We start from the raw sequence: 24,415 nt of genomic DNA, 5'->3' as shown, positions 1-24,415 counted from the left end.
AGACACGGTTATGCTCCCCGGAATCTTCTTCCCGGGGTAACTGACATGGTTGCTATTTTGGGTTGTCTCATCACCATTCTCTGGGGTTACTTCCATTCCAGACTTCAAAGTCATCCCTGTAATTAATTGCCTCGATTTTTCTTCTAGCCGTTTCTTTTGTCGTTAGCAACGGCCAACGGCTATCGGCAAAATGCGCATCCTTGGCCCGAATTGACTTTTCATGGCGTCCTTTGATCGAAAGTCTATGAAGCCGAATCCACACTTAAACAAACTTCCTCACACTGGCTGCCTCGATGCTTAACCACGTATTTCACGCTATGAACTTGCTACGAACACAGTGTAAGGCAGTGACACGTCCTGATCTTTCTTTTATCCCGCGAGTGGCGTGTTAGACTTTTTATCGACGACTGATCGGGAAACTGATGAGGGCACATCAACAACTGACGGGCCGACGGAGTGACTTGAGATGGACCTATGTTGCCACTGGTTTGCTCAGTGCATTCGTAAGTGCCCTTGTATTCTTGGAGTAACTATGCAAGTTGAGTGAAGAGTCTGCCTCGATCGGGCCTCGAATTGGCTCGGATGCGTGCGTGTGTGCGTGTACCTGCATGAGTACGTAGAAGTATTCATCTTCGACGTGTCTTCGATCTAGTTGTGGTTCACCTTCTTAAGACAATCTCATTTCCGTCTCTCTTCTCTTTCCTATCCCTCTTCCATATTCCTTTCTTGTACTTTTCTCTCTTTCCTAAGGACATACTCTCGTTACTATAGTCCAGAGTTTCTTGTATTTGCGTTACACTATTGCCATACTATCAGTCACAATGCCTTCCATCAACAGTCTCCTCACAATGGCCCTCGCAGGCTCGGCCAGCGCTGCGTTCCAGGGCTTCAACTATGGCGCGACCTTCACAGATGGCAGAGTGAAGGCTCAGTCCGATTTTGAGAACGAGTTCAAGACCGCCGCTGGCCTCGAGGGCACCAGTGGCGCCTTCACCAGCGCTCGCCTCTACACCATGATCCAGGGTGGCTCAATCAACCAGCCCATCTCTGCTATTCCTGCTGCTATCAAGACCAAGACTAGCCTGCTCTTTGGTCTCTGGGCTTCTGGTGACGGCTTCGCCAACGAGATCGCCGCCCTTAAGAACACTGTCGATCAATACTGTGGACAACTCGATGACCTTGTCGCTGGTATTTCTGTCGGAAATGAGGATCTCTACCGTATCTCTCCCACTGGTATCAAGGCCAATGAGAACCCTGGTACCAATCCTGACGTCCTGGTCGACTACATCAAGCAGACTCGTGCTGCTATCAAGGGTACTTGCCTTGAGTCTGTCCCCATCGGCCACGTCGATACATGGACTGCATATGCCAATGCTTCCAACAATGCTGTCATTGAGGCCTGTGACTGGCTTGGCATGGATGCTTATCCCTACTTCGAAGATACCAAGAACAACCCCATCTCAGAGGGTGCAAACCTCTTTAAGGCTGCCTGGAATGAGGTCAAGGCTGTTGCTAAGGGCAAGGAGATATGGGTCACTGAGACCGGATGGCCCGTCAGCGGCAAGACATATGGCAAGGCCGTTCCCTCTACCAAGAATGCTCGCACCTTCTACGAGGATGTCGGTTGCCCTATGTTTGGAGATATCAATGTCTGGTGGTACACACTCCAGGACTCTGCTCCTCAGACCCCTAACCCCAGCTTTGGCGTCATTGGTACCGAGTTGACCGAGAAGCCCCTTTACGACCTCAGCTGTGATGAGAAGAGCAAGAAGGGAACTCTGGTTAGCCGCAGCAACGATGCGTCTGGCAACGTTGAGCACCGCTTCGTCAGCCCTTCTTTCGCAACTGGTAACTATACCAACGGAACTGTGCCTGTCGTGCCTGGCACTCCCACTTCTCTTGTGCCAACTCCCTCTTCTACCTCCGGCAACGGCGGTTCTGCCGCAACTCCTTTGCCCGGCAGCGGTGCTCAGCAGCTCAACTCAATGGGTGCTGCTGCTGTCGCATTCCTTCTTGCCGCTGCTCTGTTGTAAGCGGGAATTTTATGATTAAGTTATGATTTCTCGGATATAGAATCGGAATTGGTAATGGGCATTGGGACAGGACATACACAAGGCGCACCTGAGTACATACATATGAGCACATGATTTAACAATGAGTCGACATGTGTATACGATGAGAATTGAATAATATGAGTTCTACAATTTCGAGGCATCGGTCGATTGTGACATTCGATGAGTAAGTTGATAGCGAGAAAAGGTGAGGGGGGGTGAGTTTTGTCTAATGGAGCTCATAAAGGAATTATACCTGACGTAGTTACGGAAAAGATATCAATATGAGATGCCCGTCTATAAAGACAAGAACAGCTATTTGACATAAGGAATACGATTTATTTTTTTGTGGTATTTTATGCCTTATATCTTACGCAATAAAAGAGTCAATCTAGGGGAAACTTTGGATGCGTATCCTAAGGGAGAAAAAAGACTTAGGTAAATTCAGTGTCCATTTAGTAGACCTTAGACTAGTTATTTTCCGCAGCTCATCTCAAAGTCAAGATATTCCAAATTTCAGCTGCTTGTCTGTCGTCTTGTCGGCAAGCTTCTCTGCCTGCCTGTTCTGGGCCTTGGTCTTGTTCTTCTTGTTCTCGACTCGGCCGGTCACCTGTATATATGAGTTAGTAACTTAAGTTACTAAACATCTGGCAAAGGCAGAACTTACGACGCGGAAGGTACAGTTGTTTGGGGTCATGCCCCCTTGCTGATGATGGTTACCGTACCAGCTAAGATTAATCAGTATGCACAATTTTCACAAATGGGATAAGTACTTACGGACGTTCTTGCAGGTGTCAACGGTGTGGTTGGCCTTTTTGAACCTTTAACAGTGTAATTTCATCACGAAGATTGATGATGGGTACCTCCTAACTGCTTCCCAGCTGCATCAGCCTTCTCAGTGGCTACAAGGAGATAGGGGTATAACATGCGTTATTGATCAGGCCTTATCTGAGTCGATTTCTCGAGCAGTACCTACTAGGTAGCTTAAGGTACCTTAGGTACCCAGGTTAAGTATATATCAGGGAGCCTGGCGATGTCTTGTCCGTTGCTCGTAAGTTAGAACTGTAAGTGACACCACCGTCCCTTGAACTTCAATGTAACATGACTTCATGACAATTTAAACTCACGCGGGGATTGATATAGCAAAACCTTTCGTACTTTCCATCTACTTTTCCATAGAAGCACTAAATGTACGTGTAGAACGCGGCACTGCTCGTGTCATATAGCCTCAACTATCAAGGCAACATCCCCCAGTTGTGACGACAATGAATATCCATATTTGAGGGTGAAGTAGTACACTTTGTATAGAACAGCATACCTACATAGAGATCTGTTTCGCTTATTTCCCACTTAAAAATACTCTAATTCGACTAACTTGTTGCAGAATCGGAGTTACAAGAGCACGCCTCTTTCCAACTACAACATTAACTCCCCCGAGTCGTAACCACAATGTAGGTATTGTCAGATATGAAGGTCCATATGGGGGTGACAGTACTGTAAGTCTGAGGGATTTCTCATCTACGTCATCAATATCGACTATCATGCCCAGCAAACCGATCCATTGCTAGATTCAGAGCCCGTGTTTTATTTCTAGCCACGACCAAAGTATGAAACTATCACTTTCTGCGAAGGGTTTGTGTCAAACCCGAAACACTTTTTCCTCTGTAGACTGTGAATAAGATCGTGATGAGCTTACCTAAGTAATTGGCCGAGAGGGCTCTTGCGACGTCTCCCTTTCCTTCTTCATTCTCAGCAACAACAACTGCAAGTGACGATTTCTTCTCTCTTTTCTTCTTCAGCCATCATCATCAACAACAGCAACAACCGTAAGTCAACGGTCCCTTCATTTGCCGTGCCTCTTGATTTCTTCGCTTCACTTGTTCTTCCGTCCGAGTTGTCACTGCTGCATCACCATGTGCACGGTTTCTCTCTCATGCCGCACCTCCCTTCTTGTCAGTTCCGGTCACTGCACACCAGATGGCCAAGCACTCACGATTTTTGGCACTCTCATGACCCCTTGTCCTTGTCCTTTATTGACTCTTGGCTTCCTACAGACATCCCTCACGCCCTGTGCCTACGATAAGCCCGACTAGTGAGGCTGGGGCAGACGCCTCAAAAAAGAAGAAATCCTGTCGTCTTGTCCGTAAGTATTTATCCCATTTATGCATATTGTGCAAGTTATGCATACTAACTAATCTTAGCCGGCACAATTACTATCATCAGTGGGGAGGGGCCCTGGACGGCTGTTCGTTCCGTGTCGTAAGTTCTACCTTTGCCAGATATTTAACAACTTACTAACTCATATATATAGGCGAATGGTCGGGTTGGGGGAAAACCAACAAAAAGAACAAGAAGAAGGCCCAGAAGAAGGCCAACGAGAAGGTGGCGGACAAGGTTACCGAGAAGGTTGAAGTGATGCAGCTTGGTTGAACGTTTTCCCCAGTTTCTATTACTCTACTAGTACTATCACTACAATGAGATGTTTCAAGGCTGTTTAGCCTCCCTTGCGCAGCCTAGAAAAAGATACGTCAGTTCATTCAACTGGACTTTTATCTTATCTGCTTGGTGCATTTCTGAGCTTCCAATGTCGTAATAATCCAATGACTTATGGCTATATCACCATAAGCTTTAGGATTATATTATCTATATTAGGACTCAATGAACTGAACATAGGAAACCCCTTCTAAACTATAACAATGCTCCCTAAAATGGTCCTAAAGCTTATTTTCGTTCGTTCATGTTCGTCACGCGAGCTGAAGATTTCACTCTTTTTTTTGGTGAGGGCGTCAATAGCTCTGGAGCTCCCCTGCATGGAGTGGATACTTCAGCCTTCAGCCGGGCGCGCAACATGCTCATTGGCCGACTCATCTTGGCATCCAAGCCCCTCCCCCTGGCTTATCCGATCTGCCTCTAGCCTGGAATATCCCCATTTCATCCCCAGCTTCAACTTCAACTTCAACTTCAACTTGGACTTGGATTGAAACAATACAAGCCAAGTTGAGTTGTTCTTTTTGACCTCTTGTTCCCGGTTTTATTCTTCTTGAACAGGGCCACTCGTTCCTTTGCCTTGTTTTTGTCTTTCTCTTTACTTTTTATACAACTACTAAGTTGTCTTTGTTACTAAGTTGTCTTTGTTAAGGACAGATATAGACATGGCGCTCACTCGTAGGAGCGTCGTTTGCTCGGCTGTCTGCCTTGCACTCCTTGTCGGCCTTGTATACGCGGGCCATGATCACGAACATGTTGAGACTGTGAACAATGTCAATATTGACAACATGAGTCTCGAGGAGCTCGACACTCAACTCCAGGTACGCCAAGCTTAGCTCTCCCTCGAAACGTCCTGTGCTGACACAATTCCTCTAGACCTGCCCAATTGTCGAGCAGCTCAATGCTGCAAAGCATGCTCACCATGCCGCTGCCCCCTCGTCGATGACCTCGCGCCTCTTCGCCGTTCTCTTCCCTGGCTCACCCGCCGTAAACGCCCTCCTTGCGACCCTCTACATCTCCGGCCCCCCCAACTTCCTTCTCGCCCTCTGCCCGACCAACATTGATCCTGCCTCTCTTTCCGTCATGGTTGCTTTTGCTGTGGGTGGTCTTCTCGGTGACACTCTTTTCCACCTTCTCCCTGAGATCTTTGTTGGCGAGGACCATGATGAGGCTGTCAAGTTCGTACTTGTCGAGCCTAACCGTAACCTTGTGCTTGGATTAGGTATCTTGGTGGGCTTTATGACATTCGTCGCTATGGATAAGGGTCTACGAATTGCTACAGGTGGAGCTGGCCATGATCACTCCCACGGACATGGTGATGCGCACGCTCATTCTCATGGTGAGGATAAGGCTGTTTCTTCCGGTGTTGATGCTACGGAAAACCTTGTCAAGTCTCGCAAGAAGGGTAATGAGGACAAGGGTGCTGTTGTTGCCAATGCTGTTGAGAAGCCTGAGAAGGAAATCAACCCTAGCGTCAAGCTGGGCGGCTACTTGAACCTAATGTACGTTGATTTCACGGCTTTGATCTTTTGAAACTGTACTAACACTTACAGTGCCGACTTTACACACAACATCACCGATGGCCTGGCTATGTCTGCCAGTTTCTATGCCTCGCCTACTATTGGGGCTACCACTACTGTAGCAGTCTTCTTCCACGAGATCCCTCACGAGGTTGGCGATTTCGCTCTTCTCATCCAGTCCGGCTTTTCCAAGCGAGCTGCTATGGGCTCGCAATTTATCACTGCCTTGGGTGCTCTCCTTGGTACTCTCATTGGTATTGCTATTCAGGAGTTCGGTAGCCCTAGCAGTGACGTCCCCATGGGCCGTAACGAGGGTATCTGGGGAACTAGCCTGGTAAGTTAACTATATGAACACTCCCATCCCGGGATAAGTTGCTGACTTGTTGTAGACCTGGGGCGATATGCTTCTTCCCTTCACTGCTGGTACATTCCTCTACGTTGGAACCGTTGCCGTCATCCCTGAGCTTCTTGAGACTGGTCCTAACAAGGCTAAGGAGCTGAAGAACATGCTCATTCAGTTCTCGGCCGTGGCTATTGGCGCTGGTATTATGTTGTACATTTCGTGGCATGACTAGGGTATATGTGAGTCGATGTATGTGATGAGAAGCTGTGTATTAGATGAAGCGGGTGTAGATGTGAGTTTGCGATATCATGGGTTTGTCATGCGTCGTTTTGATAGATGTCTTTCCCACGGGGAGCGAGTGTGCTTGAGAACAGTACAGGTTGATTTGATCTACTCCTGGCGATTTGAGAGTCCGGGAAATAAATCCTTTCTTATGATGACTTTATACAATCGAGGCTTAAGTCTAAGCCCAAGAATTATAAACTTGTAACAAGAAGTTACTGTGCCCTCACATTATGTGTTCTGGTTAATGTCTGGCATCTCAATGATAAACCTAGAGCAGGTTTTGCTTCTTCTTTTCCCCCATCTCCTGTACACCTTCCAGTCACTCTTGCGGGGGCGTGTTGTGTGGCAGGACTCCGAGTTCAGTATATGTAATTGGGTGATTAATTAATCGATCGAATAATTCCATTCGGCCGGGACGCTTGCCCCCTGGGATATCAGAACTGCGGCCCTTTGCCATAAATCGAGTCCGCTCACCTCATGTTGTCTGGGGATATAGTCCTAAGAATTCTCACCTCAGGCTCGACTTCAGGGTATGTCTTACAAAAGATTGAATTCCAAGGCGAAAAAGGAGATTCTCGTCCGCGCTTCTTTTCAATCAAGCGGCTTGTCCATTTGCCGCTTGAGATCTCTCATGTTGTATTACATGACATCTTGGTGCGCAATAATGCTGTCCGGTTCGCTTCGTCACCATATTCTAGCATGTGTCACTACTTCATTTCTACCCAAATATGTCGATGAATCAGACTTTTATCTACATGTCAGTGGCAATTATATGTGTAGAGACGACTCTGTATTGGTAAATTTAACTTATCTAGCAATAGAATATCAACTTCATCTCATTACAGGAGTGTTTGTGATTGATGTTCCGAATAGGCTTGAGTGAATGTTATTGTTTAGGGTAGTAAGAGCTCTTTGTCCGCCTCGGAATCATTGCTAATGAAGAAATTTGTAAAAGAGTTGACAGTGATCATCGCGAATAGTTATTCTGGTTACAGAATATTCTCATAGTATCCCTTTAATGCAGTGAGTGGGTACATATTGAAGGAATTATTGTTTTTTTTTTTTTACCATGTGTCGCCACTCAAACATGAACTGGTGAGAACCTCATCAAACAAGCGGACGGAGTCAAAGACAACCCCACAAGCTCTCAATCTATCACTGATAATAATCACTAACCAACATCGATAGCTGAGCCGCAATTTCACTAAGCACCACCGCTGATCAATGTTATCAGATCAACGAAATAAGCCTTTTGCTCGGCAACCGGACATCCACCATCAGGTCCTTCACAAGCCAATGATAAAGCAGAGCACAAGCCCCGGGATGGTCCTTGGACCCCTAAAATGGTACTTGTTGAGCAAAAAGCCCAGGGCTAGGGCATCTTCATGCACGGCGGCTATATCCATAGTGGGTGGACCGCGGGTGAGCGATGCATCACCAGTTGGAATGAGTTAGAGCCTCATTAGTGCGCACGACCTGGATCCTGTTGGTGAATGTGTTTCCGGTATCCGGAAAGTGGAAAGATTAGGGGGGTTACGGGTTGGCGGAATGAGCGTAAGAGTCAGAGATGGAGAATGGAAAAGAAACTATTTGCCATATAATATCACCATATGGAGCAGTGGCAGTGGAGTGTAAGGTGCTTCCTCGGTATGATGCAGGGCAAGAAACCATCTACGTCTGAGCTTGCGTGTGCCTCCACGAGTGGCTCACAATCTCTTGCCCTGAGCGCGGCAATGTCATGTCGCGATAGAAACGTGGAGAGTGGATCGCGATCAAGGTGAAGCCACTCATGCCGAGAGTGACCTGTGCTGAATGAGTTGGCTCTTGGCTTCCTAATTAACACAAGCCCAGGTGGGTTTACCAGTGGGTCAAAGGAAGAAGAGAATTTTTCAGGTCTGCTGAGCTTAAGTGCAATGTCGCTAGGTGTAGCTATCGTGAAGAGGGAAGTAAAGTGTCAATATCGGAATTGAGACCGGTTGAGTGAAAGGTGGATATTCAAGATGAAGAGGTTGGAGGGGAATGAAGAAAAAAAGGGGAGAAAGATGTGAGTCGAGTCAAGGTTTGGCTCACCGACTCCAAGATGGGGGCGAAAAGGGTAGGCAGGTGAAAGAAGAACGTTGAAATGAGGGCTGAGAACACTGAAATGGTGTATGGCAATAGCTATGGGAACAGACTTTGAGGTTGGTTCAACTATCGTGAAGTTGAATCTTGGTGTTTTGGCGTTTCAACGACGATCAACACCTTCAGATCAACAAGACAGTTTGTGCCTGGCCGAAAGGAGAAGGCATGCAAGGGCCATTAGCCAACCAACTGACACGAAGCCGGCTCGGAGACGGTGAGAAGATCGTTTCGGAGACTAGCACCATCTCCAGTTTCTGTTAGCTACAGTAGCTTCAAAACTCTGCATGAGGATGGGCTGTTCCACTTCTGCAGAGCGGCCTGAGCTTCCCCGTGTTATCTCGAAATTTGCTTCTCCCCGCATCTTGGGCTTGAATGCTTTGTTCGTGATCTTCTGCCGGTAGCTCAAGAGCCCATATCTACTACGACTGTGATTGTGGTGGCAGGATTCTGTTGCGTAAAAGAACAAAGTGGGACGGGGAATGTTCCCCAGAGTAGAGATGCACGTCTAGTTGTGAGATTTCCTAATTGATACTCGTGAGTTGGGGACATCTGACGATATCGGACCCTGACATGGCGAAACGAGAATTTCCATCCAGCCACGCTTCCTAAATAAGAACACGTTGTTTGCTGTTGCGGTGCGGGATGCCTGTCGAATATCGGCCATTGGCGGCGGCATCGTGCGGCATCGTGATGGCCTGGACGGTCTCAACTGATGGTGGGAGGGGCAATTGGAGAAAAAAGGGAAAAAAGCTAGCCGCCAGCGAAGGAGAGAGGGATAAGGGAGGGAGGGTCAAGACTGGGGGGTGTAACGGAGTGGTGAAAACAGTGAGTAACAATAACACATAACGCCTTGAGGGGAAGGGAAATGAAAATGAAGCCCACGATGCGAAACGAGACGCTGCCACGCAACCATCCGAATCGTGTACTCGGGGTCCTGTCGCCAACGTCGACTCGTGGGGGGGCTTCAATAGCTATCCCCAGGCGAAGCGCCCCCATCTCCAAAGCTTATACTGCCTGTCTCGTCCTGACAGGGATAGCACTGAGGAGAAAAGGGCTAACGACATCTGCGTGTCGACGAAGACAGACTCAGACTCAGTAGTGAATGGAGTCAAAGTTAGGAATCGCGGGCGAGCTAGTCCGAAACTCCAGGTTCGAGAACCGGGCACAGACGTCGAAACGGTTAGGTTAAGACTTTGACCCCAGCATTTGCCATCGCCAGGCCTTATTGACCCTGATGCGCCAGGTCGAAACAGGAATTCCTCATGTAATGGGAATTGCAGTATGCGACTCTCCCCCTCTTGGGCTTTAGACTCTAGAACATCTCACGATGTTCGCCTACGTTTCCGTGGTGTAGACTGTCCTGTATTAGGCACGGGAAGGCGGCAGCTGAAGCAAGCTCTCATTTTCTGACCGCCGGTTTACGGCATGAGAGAGAGAAAAAAAAAGACCATCGGCCGGTTGTCCGGAGAGGTGCGATGGGAGATGGAGAGAGGATGAGGTGTATCAGGTTTCTCGTAAATTTCCATCCAGATACACCTTTGTTTTTCGGTTAACACCAACCCGTAGAGGTTCATATTTCACCCTCAGTGAAATTTTTGGCGCATCACAATTGCAAAGGCGAAAACGTGGGGAATTATGAAGTCATGCAACTCCAGTTTCTTCCCCAGTTTGTGAGTGTTCATCGTCATCATCAAGAGCCTAATCCAAGGCATCAGGAATTTGGGCCGCGCAAGTGACGTCCCAGATCTCGATATCTGCACTCTGTTCCCATTTTTGTAGGGTGAAAGGAATAGTAGCTCCGGCCTGGAGATGGCTTGAGCTGTGATGGTGTGAGGAGCTGGGCGAGGGTGAAGGTGAGGCTCTTGGAAGACGGGCCGGCTCACACCAGAAATTGCTAGAACCATGCAATGAGTGCATGGAAAGCATGGAACAAGTGGAAAGAAGGATGGATGGCTGGCTGGAGGTGCCTTGCAGCCTGTCAATCATAGCTACTTATGCATCGTGCTATGCTTCGCTATTATTATGCAATGTTTAACTCTCGTAACCCGATGATGCCGGGCCGTGAATCTCCGATTAACTCTCTCTCTGGCCACCATGATGACTCTTTTTTTCGGAGCATCCCGAACGACATTCCCAATGCTTACTTGGAAGGGATCTCTAATGAGATGCTGAACTACAAGAGATAGTTTAAAATGAGTTGAACATTTGATGTGGTAATTTGGTGATTAACGGATTCCCATCCGCGCCAAGAACTGTAGCGTCCTACTTTAACCCAAAGTTAATCAAGCAGCTCAAGACCCGAAGCCGACTATCGGATGTTTTATTATTAGCCTCTGAACTGGGCTGTTGGAGATGGTCACAGTCGCACCGGGCCCAGCTGCAAACGCACAGTCAGGAACGGGATCTGTTGGAGAAGTCGGGAATGAGCAAGACAAGGCAAACAAGGACCCCTTCGGCACTGAAGAGCCTGTAACCACAGCTCCACCATCGGCGCTAGTCATGCACGATTTGTCGAACCCCGGTCGAATGGCTCACAAAGCTCAGAAGCCTTTTTCTCATACCCCCACTTCTATTTTTTTTTCTTCTTCAGAGCGAGTCGCCCGTGTAAGTGAGAGACTCAGTTAAGGTACCGGTACCACGATGGAGCTCATCGTGGATATCTTTGAGGTAAGAAGAGAGGGTCTGCTGTTTGATTCAGCTCTTCAAACACGCTCTGGGTGTGTTTCGTGAATAGCAGCAATGCTAAGACTTCCGAGGAGGTCGGATCTGGAAAGGGAAACATCGTAGCAAAGACTGCAGTCAAGCAATATCGTACGTACATGTTGGATATTCAAGATGTAAATTCTGCTGGCCTGTCTATAATCAACAATCCGTGCTCCCATCTTGACTTACTCCAAATCTGAAGCCCTTGTTGATGGCTTCTCCAACTCATCACCCCTCTAAAGCTGATTTATTTTAGAAGCAGGAAAGACTTTTCTCCAACCTTTCCCAGATCGCCTCTATGGCTAAAATAGTGGCTGATGATGTGCTTTTGGCTGCCATCCAACTCAAATTTCTTCCGGCTTTCAAACTTTGGTGGTTGTCGATATGTCAGCCAGGCGTCATATCAGAACGATTGATAAGGCCTACGCCTTATTTTGAGAGAGTGATATCAAAGCACGTCGTCGTCGTCACCATTTGCACCCCAGGAAATGTATAATAATCACAACGTAGCAAACGAGCTGTCCTTCTCATCACCAAATTACCCTCCCAAGTCTCGGCCACGATCTAGCAACTATTGCAGACTCGCGAGACCCAGCAACAAGAGCACGCGCTCCCTGGGTCCCACCAAACTTACAGCGCGCACACCCCTGGCAATCAACGCCCCTCCCCCTGTAAGCACCTCAGCATCCTAGACAGGGCAAGCTCGAGCACGAACCAAAGTAACGGGTACGGTACCGCCGCATTTCTGTTTTTATATAGAATACTATATATATGACTCTGGCCTTGCCCTCCCATCATATCGTCAAATCTCATATCAGTATCATTCTGCTCTTTTGCAATCATCACAATGTCCAACGCTGCATCGGACAACGGACCCCGGTCTACTAGACCCCGTCCTGCCAAATCCGGCATCGACATCAAGCTCGACCAGCACTGGAGCTCAAAGTCGTATACTTCTGGCTCCAAGGTCACGGGAAACGTCATCATCAATACCCAGCGCGATGTTGCTTATGATGGCTTTGACATCTTCTTCACTGGCACTGCCTACACTCGTGTTGACTTTGTCAGCCAATATTCCAGCGCCAACTACGCTTCTCGTCCTTTCATGAAGCTCCGCATGCCCCTCAGCCCGGCAGACTTCCCCAGCAATCGTGTCTTCGAGGCTGGCCGCACATATACAATCCCCTTCCACTTTGTCGTTCCCCACCAGCTTACCCTCAGCGCATGCAACCACCCCGTGGAGCATGAGGGTATCAGGGATCACCACCTCCAGCTCCCCCCTACCATGGGATTCTGGGAGCGCAACGATCAGTCTCCTGACATGGCTCACATCGAGTATGGCATTCGTGCCGTGGCTACCAAGAACAGTGAGGAGGAGGGTCGAACTTTGCCCCTTGATAGCTTCCACATGGTCAAGGTTCTCCCTGCCATGCCCGAGGATGCCCCTCTTGATATCTGCTCCAAGGATGAGCGCTACTGCCTCTCCAAGACAAAGCCTATCCGCAAGAACCTCTTCTCTGCCAAGCAGGGTGAGCTCACCACTACGGCTTCTCAGCCCAGTGCCATCATGCTCTCCGGAAACTTCCTCAACGCCAGCGGTACCAACTTGAAGGTCAACTTCGAGTTCAGCTCTACCTCTAAGGATGTTGCACCTCCCAAGGTCAACTCCGTTAGCGCTAAGCTCCACGCAACCACTTTCTTCAGCAGCGCTCCCATGACGCAGCTCCCTAACTTGGGTTCTCGCATCAAGCACCAGAGCACCCCCTCGCTCACTTACTCCACCACTACACCCGTCCCCATGCGACCGGACACCCAGCTCACTTGGGAGGACGAAGCTCCGGGTTCTCGACGGGATTCTGGCTACGACAGTGCTTTCTGGAACGAGGGAGAGACATCCGAGTCTGATGATGTCCAGCGCAACAAAAAGGCCAGCAAGTACAACGTCCGCCGCTACGCCACTCTCGATATTCCTTTCAACCTGCCCACTTCCAACAGCAAGCTCTTCCTCCCTACTTTCTACTCGTGCCTCAGCGCCCGCGCTTATATCCTCCACCTTACCCTATCTGTTGGTCCCATGAACACCAACATCAACCTCAACATCCCCATTCAGGTGGCTGTTGAGAACACATACGACCACATCGACGATGATGAACTTCCTTCTTTCGACGCTGCCATCGCCGAGGCTGAAGAAGCCGATGTCGACCTTCACCTGCAGCCCCGCCTCATGCAGGTTCCCGATGCTCGATTCCAGGGTAACAGCGTGCTCCCTGGCTACGAAGACATGCGAATGCGAGCCCAAGTGGCAGTTGCCTAGATGGTAACAACTTTTACAACCAAAACAACTTAATGGATATTAATGGAGGAGGATCTGTTCCAAAAGTTCTTATGATACCACGTTTCCAAAAAAGAAGGAGGAGAATGGGAAACTTTTATGACCTTTGTTTATTGCATTACTCAGCGAGGAGTTTTTCGAGATTTTTCAAAAACGATTCGATTTTCTGTCAAGAATGGCTCTTGGCATCTTTTGGAGTTTAGAGGACGTTGCATATACAAGCATTATACAGGGGGATGCATTATTGGGATTGCATAAAATGGGAATCGGACACCGCATTCCGAAGCGAGTTTTACTATGTTAGAGAGACGTGGAACCACCACATGATCTTTTTTGTTATAGAAGAATATGATAATCTTTCAACATTTCTTGTTTTTTTGATGTGATCTGCTGTTCTGCACGTATTTCTCTGGGTGCACAAACAATTGCATTTTCTTACGTATTAATAATGTCAGACAAGACCACAGTCGACTCATCCAAAGGGGCCTCAAAAAGGAACATTTCGGAAATGCCGTCGGACGATGAGCCACGTGAACGAGTTCGGCCGAAACCGTAGTACACACGTACCACCAACAGCTGTGGAATCATTATCGCGTTACATCCGAGAATGTTTTGCTTTCCCATGTTATTGCCGTAGCAATCTCATGATCTTCCACTTTGCAGTATACAGACATGCGCTCGAACCTGATTGGCTAAGACTGTGGGACAGGCGGGATCTTGCATACGGGATGGAGCGGAGCCTGTTCATTGGCGGATTTGGGGTTGCTTGAAGAGAGCGTGCAGCTTGATTGAGATTTGGTGGAAAAGTTGGGATAGAGGCAGAGATGGCCATCTGTCTTGGTTCCCGAGTCCGTGAGCCTAGGTCAAAGTCGGGTTGTGATTGATAAATGATAGATTTCGAGATTGGCTAGTGAGAAATGTTTGCACACATATTTCGCTTCTGATATAATGCTTGAACCTGGTTCATCCTTGGCGATCCATGCACCACCAAGATCCTTGGTGAGGACAAGACAAGCGAAGAAAAATAGATTGCTTGATCCGTGGCTCAACAAATGTCTTTGATATTGGGAGAACATCTGTACAGACACAAATTGTATCCCTATGCTTTGCAAGGAAGACAATTTCCCTTCTCTTTGGCTGACAGCTGTACTTGTCCTCGTTCACCAGCGGCCATTGCATCCTAGTAGATCACTCGAATTGCAACAAAGACGTGCCATACATGGCTTGGATCCTGACATACCTACAAGCGCCTAGTCACCCAATTGCACCTCGTCTCTAAAGAGCAAACAACTCCGCTACAGGTTTCAGCGCGAAGAGCGAGGATATTGTTCCAGAAACCAGTGTAGTACTGCCGATCATATAAGCTTCAGCATCAAAAGCGGTATCGAAAGGACAATGGGCCCGACAAGTTTAGGTGGACAAAGACGTCCAAGAAACGTGATTTGGGGCTTATGCGGTTTGCAGCCATGGCTTATGGACTTTGCCGTCCTGATTGTGATGTATAATATTTGGGTTGAGTGCAAGCTTGAAATTGAGTGTACTGCAAGCATGGTCACTGCTTGGAGGCTTGATATTGTTCAGCAGTTTGGTGGCGTTGCCAAGCCAAGACCGTTGTGCTGGGAATTAAACTTCAGTTGAGAGGAACAAGAGTTTCTCGATAAGTCTGTTGATAATCATTCTTCAAATAGATGTTATAAAATTAACAGTATCTTGCCCCGGGATTGCTTTCAGTTGAGTAAGATCTCCAACTGAAATGATATCAGGAACATCGAATTGAACCCCAATGTTCTGGAAAGAAATTAAGATAGATCCCGCCGCCGATCGCACAAGCATAGCGTGCATTGGCCCCTCCTGTCACGTCAAATTCAGGGCGTTAGCCAGATGAACAATACCAAGACCAAGACCTAGTTCCGAGCCATGTTTGCTCTCTAAAGGACAAGAACCTCAGCCTTGTAGAACAGAATTCGAAGATCAGTATCAACTAATCAACAAATAGGTTCTAGTCAACAGAACTGTATGAGTGGAACAATGCCAAACCTGGGATATCATGATGTTCCGGAAATATGGACAATACTAAGGCTAGTAAGAAGAGCAAGGAAGCCTCGGCGCAGGGGCTTCACTTTTCATGGCGAGATACGGTAATTGAGGCTGTAGAGAGGGTCTATAGTCTTCTTTAAGTCAAGTAAGATGAATGGATATAAGTACGAAGGTCGTTTGCTGTTGAAGACGAAACCAGATATCCAGTCTCATTCACTCCAACTTCTTCACTACCCATCTTCTCCTATATTCATTCCCTTCGATATATATATATATATCTCATCATGGAAGCTCAGGAATTCCGTGAGGCTGCCAAGGCGGCAATTGACGAGAGTAAGTCCTTATATCATAATCATAATACCATCATGACTCCTCTTGAGTCACAATGAATCCCAATTGAACGTCCCCTTCTTGACCTTGCCCGAATAAAGCCTTCCTATTAGTACTGCCACCTTGAAATGACGAACTCGTGCTAAAGCTTCCAGTGACCGACTACACCGAAAATGTCGCCGAATACCGCGTTGTCTCGAATGTTAAACCGGGGTACCTACGCCCTCTGCTACCCTCCTCTCCGCCAACAGACCCAGAACCGTGGTCCGCCATCCACCAAGACATCGAGTCCAAGATCCTCCCAGGCATTACTCACTGGAGTAGTCCTCGCTTCATGGCATTCTTCCCATGTGCGAGCAGCTATCCAGCCGCTCTGGCAGAGATATATTCCAATGCCTTCAACGGGGCACACTTCAACTGGATCTGCAGCCCTGCTGTTACGGAGCTCGAGACTATAGTTATGGACTGGCTGGCCCAGGCATTGGGCTTGCCTGCGTGTTTCCTCAGTGGGGGTTCTACACATGGTGGCGGTGTGATTCATGGGAGTATCAGTGAGAGTATTATTGTCAACATGGCTGCTGCGAGAGATAAGTATCTCGCTTCTGTGACAGCCCATCTCCCTCCTGGCAGTGAAGAGAAGGAGGAAGCACTTTGGAATCTTCGAAGCAGACTGGTGGCCCTTGGAAGCTCAGGCACACACTCGAGCACTAAAAAGGTCGCTCAAGTTCTTGGTGTTCGCTTTGCTACCATCCCAGTATCCGAGGCTGGTGGCTTCTCTCTCCGAGGCGAGGCCCTCGCTGCTACTGTTGAGAATCTCCGAGCCCGTGGTCTTGAACCATTCTTCCTCACTGCCACTCTTGGCACCACCGATGTCTGCGCTGTGGATGATTTCGAGGGTATTGCCCAAGCTCTCAAGCCAACCTTCGATACGTCACGGGACATCTGGGTTCACATCGACGCCGCGTACGCTGGTGCAGCACTTGTTCTAGAAGAATACCAACACTTGGCCAAAGCCTTTTCGTCATTCCATTCCATTAGCTTCAGCCCTCATAAGTGGTTTCTTACCACATTCGACTGTACAGCCGTCTGGGTCCGTCATCGATCTTGGCTTGTCCAGGCTCTGAGCATCAAGCCTCCTTATCTGCGAAATCAATTCAGCGACGACGAGTTAGTCACCGACTATCGCGACTGGCAGATTCCTCTAGGGCGGCGGTTTCGTTCCTTGAAACTCTGGTTCGTCATGCGAAGTTATGGTATCAGTGGCCTTCAGAAGCATATCCGCAATGGTGTCGACCTGGCGGAAAGTCTCGAAGACAAGATAGACTCTCGTCGGGACATCTTCTCTGTTTTCACGCCAGCTCGGTTCGGCCTAATTACAATCCGTGTCAATGGCGAGTCAGAGCAACAGATTAACGACCGCACTGAGGCAGTGTATGAGGTCATTAACGCTGCGGGAGAGTTCTACCTCACTGCCACCGTTGTAAATGACAAGTTTGCTATTCGTGTATGCACGAGTGTAACAAAGGTGGAGGAACAACACGTCCAGAGAATGTTTGACGTCTTGGTGCAGACGGCTGAGACTGAGATTGCTAAGGGGCATAAGTGGTTAGAATGTAATTTATAACTGAATGTTTTAAATAATTAAGAACGAGAAATACCATCAAGTTATGTGTCGGTGCTGGATATGTAACGACAGTCAAGAAATTCTTCCAAATTTAAGAATATTCTGATAATAATCAAGATAAGTTTGTTGAAGTCCTCGATACTAGACCAAAGACCTACAGAACTAGACCCCTAGTGGTTCATATCATAATTCAGCCATAACACCAGAGCGACACCCCAGGAAAGAGAAACGACTTTTGTTATGACTCTTGAGCTTGAGGTAACCGTTCTAAGAATGTTACAATGACATCTAAATGCAACCTTTATGCCTCCCATGCTCATCTCCTCGGATCCCCCAATTCATAATCGTGTACTCATTATCATAACCATTCGCCTTCCTTCACCGACTATAGCCCCGTTCACCTCGATAATCATAGTCATCATAGTCGTCGTCTGGATAGCGACTACTCGATCGATACCTCCGCCTTCCCCTCTCACTATCGCGACTTCGACTTCCTCTTCGATCATCGCAGTGCTCGTGTTTCTTCTTGTAGTTATCAAAGTCGTGGCTGAGCCATGTAAAGGCGCCAAGGAGGGCGAGAACAATACCCGGTGTCCAATCGAAGCCGGATTCGCTCTGTTTAACAGGAGGGCCGCGGCGGGGTGGAGGTTGACGACGGGATTGGCGATGGCTCCGGGGAGGCTCTGAGTATGTGTCTCTTCTTCCCATGGTTGTGTTAATTAAATGCGGTGTGGTACTTGAGTGTTCTATGGTACTGTGGTGGTTTGCTTGATGATAAAATCAAGGATGAGGTAGAACTTGAGCCCTATTCAAATGGTGGACGTAAGATGCTCCAGGAGTAAGTTCCAGACATATGTCGTATGTGTCTCTCCCGAGTGCCTATCAAGGGAGTTGCTGTGGTGTGCCGTATTGCGTTTGTATAATATCAGTATGCTATCCACGTAAACTTCAGATATACGAAAAAGCACAGATTGCACGGTTATAAAGTTCAAGCCTCTATGGAATTAAAGACCCTTACCCAACCGTTAGAGACCTCCTCCGCCACTACTGCCGGCTTGCATCTCCGGGGCCACTTAAGCATTAAGGATCGAATGTCATTGCTTAATTCTCAAGTCAAGCTTATTAACTTGGACAAGGATCATAGTTGCGGGTGACGTGCCTTTGGGTTGGCATCTTGACGTGCCAGGGCCCAATTGAAGGACCTGGCCCGAAATGATGTCACTAATATCGTCATTTCTCCTCACTTTCAACGCTCACAAAGCAATTTTTCATCGGGAGAATGCATCTTCACGTAATATTGCAGTGCCAAGGCCTCATCAGATGATTCTATTTTAGCATTAATAATTGTCTAGATCGAGCTCCGTAGTCTAGGGATAGACGCCTCTACTCTAACAGAATGCTAAGTATTGTAAACGCTCATCAAGTCCAAGTGAACATGATACGTTAGATGCTCGCTCGTCTTGGTGCCATTGTACGTCTCAACGCCTTCTTGGCCTCCGTCTCTTCTACTAAAGGCAAGACTCCTTGCTCTTTCATCTTGTTAAAAAACTCCTGCCCATACTTGTAACCCAGTTGGTACAATTCATCGAATTTGTGGAAGTCAAGAGTTCCATAGTCATCGATTGGTGGACGCATGTAAATGCATCCAGCCATCGTTTTTGCACGTTCCAAAGCATCAACACTCGACACATATGCCAGTCGTCCTTGAATCTCCGCAAGAGTTGGCGGGTTCGGGTGTGACGAAAATGGATTCCATCGGTTCACAAAAGCCCATGCACCAGAAAGTGAATCACCATACGTTTGCGGCGTGTCATCGTCCAAAGCACCTACATCAATGGCAAAAATTATGTCCACTCCGAGACCTTTCATGTGCGACACGGTCAAATTGTCAATGTAGCCGCCATCCAGTAGCATACTGCCCTCATCGCACAGAGGTGGGAGTAACCCCGCAAGGGACATGGACGCTCTGATGTATCTCCACGCGTACCCACTGGTGTGGAATTCCGCTCGACTCTTACTGATATTGGTTGTGTTGCAGTAATATTCGAGCCAGAAATCTTCCATCTGCGTATCGCCTAAAGCCTTGAAGATACCACGGTTGAACTCGTGTCCTGTGGTGTAAGATGCAGAGGGATACGTCAGATCAAGAGCAAACCGCCATAGACTGGCCATTCGCCCAGCAAATTTCTTGGCAAACCCAAACATAGGCACAACATCAGCATGCCTGGCGTACAGAGCGCCAACAAAAGCACCGATCGAAGTTCCTCCAACGAGATCAATAGGAATTCCGGCTTCTTCCATGGCTCGGATGATACCAATTTGAGTGATGCCTCGAGCACCGCCTCCGCCAAGAACAAGTCCAATGGATTTGCCACATAGTCGTCGTGCCAGGCGATGAAAATCGCCCTTATAAGGAGAATCAGGTGAGTAGTATGGCGTGTGGTGCACCTTGCGAGACGTGTATTTTTGAATTTCGGCCTGTAAGACCTGAACACGTTCTTTGAGTGCTTGACCAAGTTTCTTGGGGGCATGGACTGGCATCTCGTTTGTTCTGAAAGCCATTTGAATATGGCAGTGGCCACCATTGATCCACATACGGTTTTGCAACCAAGCTCGAGTCAGCCCAGGTCGTGAATAACGCTCAGCATGAAGTAAAACCAAAACTTTTCTGGCGGTAGATTTCATGCCAAGCATAAAGCGTTCGTATTCGCCAATAGCTGGTGATCCTTCGGCAAGACCAACCAAAAGGATGCTGTCAGCTTGCGTGATACAAGTCTGTGTCCATGGCGAGTTGACGTTCGTATCTAGAGCCAATATGTTAGCTCGAGGCTCCCGTCTGAAAGTCCAGAAAGTATGTTGTAACGGGAATAAGTCAGGAAAAAATTAGAGTTAATAGAACCAACATCGGCTTTGCCTCTGGAGTCTATGTGTGATATTATCATCATAAAAGGAATGGCTAAAGAAAGAACGCAAGTTATTGCTTACCTGCAACATAGACAACCAGGCCGTACTTCTCTTCCAGATCGGCAAGATATTGAGAAAGCCTGAGCTTTCCCATCTTGTTGAAAGCATGCTTGCCAAGATGGTTAAGAATGGCAGCCTGGTTGAGGGATGTGGCCCCATTAGCTGGGCCGACTTGCGCCAGGGCATTCATGAGGCGGTTTCCAAACTCGACAACAGGTACACCTGCGGTAACAGGCAAAATCGCTACAGTTCGTAGATTCATATTGGACTTGCGCATCAAAGTTTTTGGGTTGGTGCTGGCATCCTTGTACGAGAACTTGGAGGTCTCATCAACGATTGCCCTCATCCGTGATGCAATGATCTTTGAAATCTTGATGGTGATATTCGGGTGCTCCTGTGCCAAGCTGTTGAAGAGTGTTCGGGGGAATTTCACCAACTCCGTATCTCGAATAGCGTGCAGAGTCCCTGGACGGGCAGTTTCTGTAAGCACCTCCAGCTCACCGACACTGTCACCTTGTCCGAATTCGGCCAGAGCCGTTACGCCGCCACTGCCGCCCTTTCGCTCCTGAACCAAACGAAGGCGACCGTTGAGGACGATATAAATCGCCTCACTTTCATCACCTTCGTGAAATAGCACCTGCCCTGCGTTGACTTGAACCCATTCCAGAGCAAAGTCAATATGTAAAATCAGGCGGGGCAAGATGTTGGTCAGCCTCTTGGCCATAGTGAGAAGAACAATCGGATAGCGGTCAACGATCCGCTCCAGCGAAGCGCGAGGCAAGAAGCCTACATAGACATCCGTCTTTGCAACAACATCGATGAAAGACCGGTATGAAGACACACTTCCGATGTAACCAGCAAGTCCACCAGGTTTGACCAAGGCAATGCTGCGACGAGGCTTCTTCGATGTTGATTGCTGCGTCTCATCCTGATCTCTTGCAGCTTCGGTGCGAGCCAGATTGGGAAAAGAACCCATTTCAGAAGGATCTGGGGATGGAGGAGCTGGCTGAGATGAACCAAATCCATTAGATTGTAAGATGTTGTGAGCATCTGCCTCACCAGTCGTACCAATGTCCAAGAATCCATCGACGACATAGTACAAACCAGGGTTTCGTTCTCCTTGCTCTACAAGAACAGAGCCTTTGGGGAAGAAGACGATCTCAACCTCATCCTTCATGTCGCTCGCAAGGCCCTGAGCGCTCACAGAAGCATGCAAAGCGGTTCCTCCAGAAGTCACCGACTCAGTCTCGCCGTCAACAGAGCCATCGTAAGGAGGCATGAAACCGAATGCGTTGTTTTGGCTGTAAAACTTTGATCGTCGATGGTCGAACGACACCAATCTGGGAGAGCCTTCCATGGACTCGGGCTCGCGGGACGCACTCCCATTGGCATCAAGCCCAAGTGACTTAAACATGCACTCCAAAATAGAAGCACGGAAGAGATTGTCTTCATCCACAGTTTCTCGTGGATCCATCGTCATGCGACCAAGCCTCCTTGAATCAAAGGGATCATTGAAAAATCTATCATCCTTTGGATTCGCGCCCTGGTGTCTCATCGAGGCCCCGGACACGGATCGTTGATCCGCCGGTGAGATACGCGAAGTCCCTCGAGCTAACTGAATATTAGACAGCAGATCTCCAGGGCTCGGAGTATGGGGAGAAGTTCTTTCGCGAGGTGGTGCAATGGTGCTTGTGACAACCGAAGTCGTCCGCAGTTTGGTCATTGATTGCAGCATAGCCTCTTTCCGAAGAGTTGTACTTGACCTTCGCCGATGAGTTGAGGCCGAGTTGTGCAGTGCAATACCCTTCGTGTCATCATCTTCGTCTGTACGTTCCCTCTCACGCTTGAACTTCTCCTTGAGGCGTTCTAGAGCATCACCCCGCAGAATATTGGGGAGCTGGCAAACCGTATACTTGATCATACTTTTCTCTGTCTGCAGTACTTCGCTAGTCAAGCCGAGATAGTTGAATGCTTGCGCAAGCGTGACTCTTTGGAATCTTGAGAGAATAACATGGACAATGTGTGCGGTTGCCTTTGGGTAGATCTTGATGAGCCTTCTAAATGCACTTGCTGGGATAATGGCAATTGTTGTATCAACCGTAGCACGAGCGATGATGTCTGGGTGAGCCGAGCCAGATGTTGCCCTTGTTGGCAAGGGCGGCCTAGTAGGTGGAGGTGTATCGCCATCCAGTGACATGGCAGGAATCGCAGCCTGATCAGTTTCCAAGCCAGAAACACCAAGACCTTCGGGTTTCTTCTCATCCGCCTCCATATCATTCCGGGACTGAGGTGTGCCCGGCATGGACATGTTGACATCCGAAGGAACACGTCGAAGATGAGGCTTCTCGAAGGTCGGGTGTCTAAGGCCGCTGCTTTTGGCAGGATGCAAAGAAGAGTCCTCCTGATCATCGTTAGGCCGTAGCCTAACATCCTCTGTGAACAAAGACATGATGGAGAACAAGGATGACATAGGTGCACCATTCCGAACTTCTGTCAGAAGCTGGTATGTCTGTTGACCAGGAGCGATATCGTCCTCATCTGACGAGTCCAGGTCAAGACGTCCCCGAGAGGCTGCTGCTGCGCGCGGGCTCCGGTTTGATTTAACAAAGATCTCTACCAAACCATCGACGACGATACAGAAGCCTTTTTCTTCTTCGAGGTTGATGGTCTCGCCAGCAATGAGCTTCCTCGTTTGCATGCTTCGAGTCAACTCATGGAAGACGGGCCGTTCCAGGTAACCGAAGATCTTGATAGCACTCAAGAACTCATCTAGGTAGTTTGCCAACCCAGACTTAGTACCACCTTCGTGAGTGTCTGGAAAGAGATCGATGTCCGGCTCTTTGCGCTGTGGCTCTGGAGGCAGACGGGAGTACATGTTCAGGATGCGATACCTGACAACCCAACTGACGGCCGACACGACCGCTGCCATGATAAACATCCTATAGGAATGTTAGCGTTACGAAGCGAAAGAGATTATTGGCCAACATACAGTGTAGTAGCGTTCATGGTGACAGTCCAGCTTGTAGAGAACAAGTGGAATAGAAAGGAAGGGACATTGATAGTCGCAATTCGAATGACCCAATATAGAATTGTGGAAGTGATGTGAAGAAGAAACCATATCAGCCACCCAAAGAGGCCAAACCATGTGTAAGGCTCATGGGCGGTGACAGCAGGCATGGTGCTCACGATAGAGGGAGAGGAGCTGCTGAGGGCATAGGCGACAGTCTCAGCGACGTCGCCGGCCATTTGGGCGGCATTTGATGGATCAGATGCCATGGCTGGTTATGAGGCTGCTGCGCATCATACCGTAGCATCCTGTAGAAAAAAAGAGCCGCGTGGAAGCGGAGGGAGAGTTTTGGAGCAAGGAAGAAAATTGGAGGTAGAGGTTTTATGAACATGGGAAAGGAAAAAAGAGCGTGGCTGCTTCTGCGCGTGCAAGCTTTTAGCTTGTGATCGGGTGCGGAGCTACAGGGGAGCTCAGGTGCCGAGGATTGGCCGATTAAGGATCCACCCCACTGAGAGACGGTGGGTGAGCCGCTGAATTTGTTCCGCGTGGGCAGGTAGTGGAGGGGCTACCCGTTGGTGCCATCACCTTGTGCATCTGCTTGGATAAGCCAT

General features: G+C 48.4%; 8 protein-coding genes across 8 annotated transcripts; 6 read left to right on the top strand and 2 right to left on the bottom strand.

The window, feature by feature from the left end:
- Positions 1 to 556: 556 nt before the first annotated feature.
- Positions 557 to 2,210, top strand: FOBCDRAFT_220985 (glycoside hydrolase superfamily). The gene has a single exon (XM_031179043.3). It carries the CDS (start codon positions 822 to 824, stop codon positions 2,031 to 2,033), a length of 1,212 nt encoding a protein of 403 aa, XP_031044930.2. The 5' UTR covers positions 557 to 821; the 3' UTR covers positions 2,034 to 2,210.
- A 1,308-nt stretch (positions 2,211 to 3,518) lies between these two features.
- FOBCDRAFT_259717 (uncharacterized protein) lies at positions 3,519 to 4,490 on the top strand (the record flags this gene model as incomplete). Its single annotated transcript, XM_059611247.1, has 5 exons — positions 3,519 to 3,547; positions 3,851 to 3,877; positions 4,106 to 4,194; positions 4,253 to 4,310; positions 4,363 to 4,490. 5 exons carry the CDS (start codon positions 3,519 to 3,521, stop codon positions 4,460 to 4,462), a joined length of 303 nt encoding a protein of 100 aa, XP_059464679.1. The 3' UTR covers positions 4,463 to 4,490.
- Positions 4,491 to 4,995: 505 nt separating this feature from the next.
- On the top strand, positions 4,996 to 6,927 carry FOBCDRAFT_180931 (ZIP zinc transporter-domain-containing protein). Its single transcript, XM_031179045.3, has 4 exons — positions 4,996 to 5,359; positions 5,415 to 6,040; positions 6,092 to 6,392; positions 6,448 to 6,927. Exons 1-4 carry the CDS (start codon positions 5,204 to 5,206, stop codon positions 6,631 to 6,633), a joined length of 1,269 nt encoding a protein of 422 aa, XP_031044932.2. The 5' UTR covers positions 4,996 to 5,203; the 3' UTR covers positions 6,634 to 6,927.
- A 2,522-nt stretch (positions 6,928 to 9,449) lies between these two features.
- Positions 9,450 to 10,004, top strand: FOBCDRAFT_200223 (uncharacterized protein; the record flags this gene model as incomplete). The annotated part of the gene is made up of 2 exons (XM_059608963.1): positions 9,450 to 9,632; positions 9,669 to 10,004. 2 exons carry the CDS (start codon positions 9,450 to 9,452, stop codon positions 10,002 to 10,004), a joined length of 519 nt encoding a protein of 172 aa, XP_059467083.1.
- A 2,243-nt stretch (positions 10,005 to 12,247) lies between these two features.
- Positions 12,248 to 14,207, top strand: FOBCDRAFT_220980 (uncharacterized protein). The gene has a single exon (XM_031179047.3). It carries the CDS (start codon positions 12,358 to 12,360, stop codon positions 13,822 to 13,824), a length of 1,467 nt encoding a protein of 488 aa, XP_031044934.2. The 5' UTR covers positions 12,248 to 12,357; the 3' UTR covers positions 13,825 to 14,207.
- Positions 14,208 to 16,163: 1,956 nt separating this feature from the next.
- FOBCDRAFT_180923 (pyridoxal phosphate-dependent transferase) lies at positions 16,164 to 17,920 on the top strand (the record flags this gene model as incomplete). Its single annotated transcript, XM_031179048.3, has 2 exons — positions 16,164 to 16,212; positions 16,365 to 17,920. The coding sequence occupies 2 exons, from the start codon at positions 16,164 to 16,166 to the stop codon at positions 17,831 to 17,833; spliced, it is 1,518 nt and encodes a 505-aa protein (XP_031044935.2). The 3' UTR covers positions 17,834 to 17,920.
- A 38-nt stretch (positions 17,921 to 17,958) lies between these two features.
- Positions 17,959 to 18,843, bottom strand: FOBCDRAFT_259712 (uncharacterized protein). Its single transcript, XM_054704219.2, has one exon. It carries the CDS (start codon positions 18,539 to 18,541, stop codon positions 18,212 to 18,214), a length of 330 nt encoding a protein of 109 aa, XP_054560194.1. The 5' UTR covers positions 18,542 to 18,843; the 3' UTR covers positions 17,959 to 18,211.
- Positions 18,844 to 19,145: 302 nt separating this feature from the next.
- On the bottom strand, positions 19,146 to 24,173 carry FOBCDRAFT_220975 (uncharacterized protein). Its single transcript, XM_031179050.3, has 3 exons — positions 23,787 to 24,173; positions 20,819 to 23,736; positions 19,146 to 20,637 (listed from the first exon to the last, which is right to left on the bottom strand). The coding sequence occupies exons 1-3, from the start codon at positions 24,071 to 24,073 to the stop codon at positions 19,277 to 19,279; spliced, it is 4,566 nt and encodes a 1,521-aa protein (XP_031044937.2). The 5' UTR covers positions 24,074 to 24,173; the 3' UTR covers positions 19,146 to 19,276.
- Positions 24,174 to 24,415: the final 242 nt, after the last annotated feature.

This window comes from Fusarium oxysporum, chromosome IV, assembly GCF_013085055.1.
Source record: "Fusarium oxysporum Fo47 chromosome IV, complete sequence".
Lineage (NCBI taxonomy): Eukaryota > Fungi > Ascomycota > Sordariomycetes > Hypocreales > Nectriaceae > Fusarium > Fusarium oxysporum.
The sequence above is the reverse complement of the archived record's forward strand: the minus strand, read 5'-3'. Positions and strand labels throughout refer to the sequence as shown.

Coding starts and splice junctions, on each gene's coding strand:
- FOBCDRAFT_220980 (XM_031179047.3), top strand. CDS start 12,358: ATGTCCAACGCTGCATCGGACAACGGACCCCGGTCTACTAGACCCCGT.
- FOBCDRAFT_259712 (XM_054704219.2), bottom strand. CDS start 18,541: ATGGGAAGAAGAGACACATACTCAGAGCCTCCCCGGAGCCATCGCCAA.
- FOBCDRAFT_180931 (XM_031179045.3), top strand. CDS start 5,204: ATGGCGCTCACTCGTAGGAGCGTCGTTTGCTCGGCTGTCTGCCTTGCA. Junction 6,041..6,091: donor GGCGGCTACTTGAACCTAAT/GTACGTTGATTT, acceptor TAACACTTACAG/TGCCGACTTTACACACAACA. Junction 6,393..6,447: donor GTATCTGGGGAACTAGCCTG/GTAAGTTAACTA, acceptor GACTTGTTGTAG/ACCTGGGGCGATATGCTTCT.
- FOBCDRAFT_220975 (XM_031179050.3), bottom strand. CDS start 24,073: ATGGCATCTGATCCATCAAATGCCGCCCAAATGGCCGGCGACGTCGCT. Junction 23,737..23,786: donor ACCATGAACGCTACTACACT/GTATGTTGGCCA, acceptor ACATTCCTATAG/GATGTTTATCATGGCAGCGG. Junction 20,638..20,818: donor CCTGGTTGTCTATGTTGCAG/GTAAGCAATAAC, acceptor TATTGGCTCTAG/ATACGAACGTCAACTCGCCA.
- FOBCDRAFT_220985 (XM_031179043.3), top strand. CDS start 822: ATGCCTTCCATCAACAGTCTCCTCACAATGGCCCTCGCAGGCTCGGCC.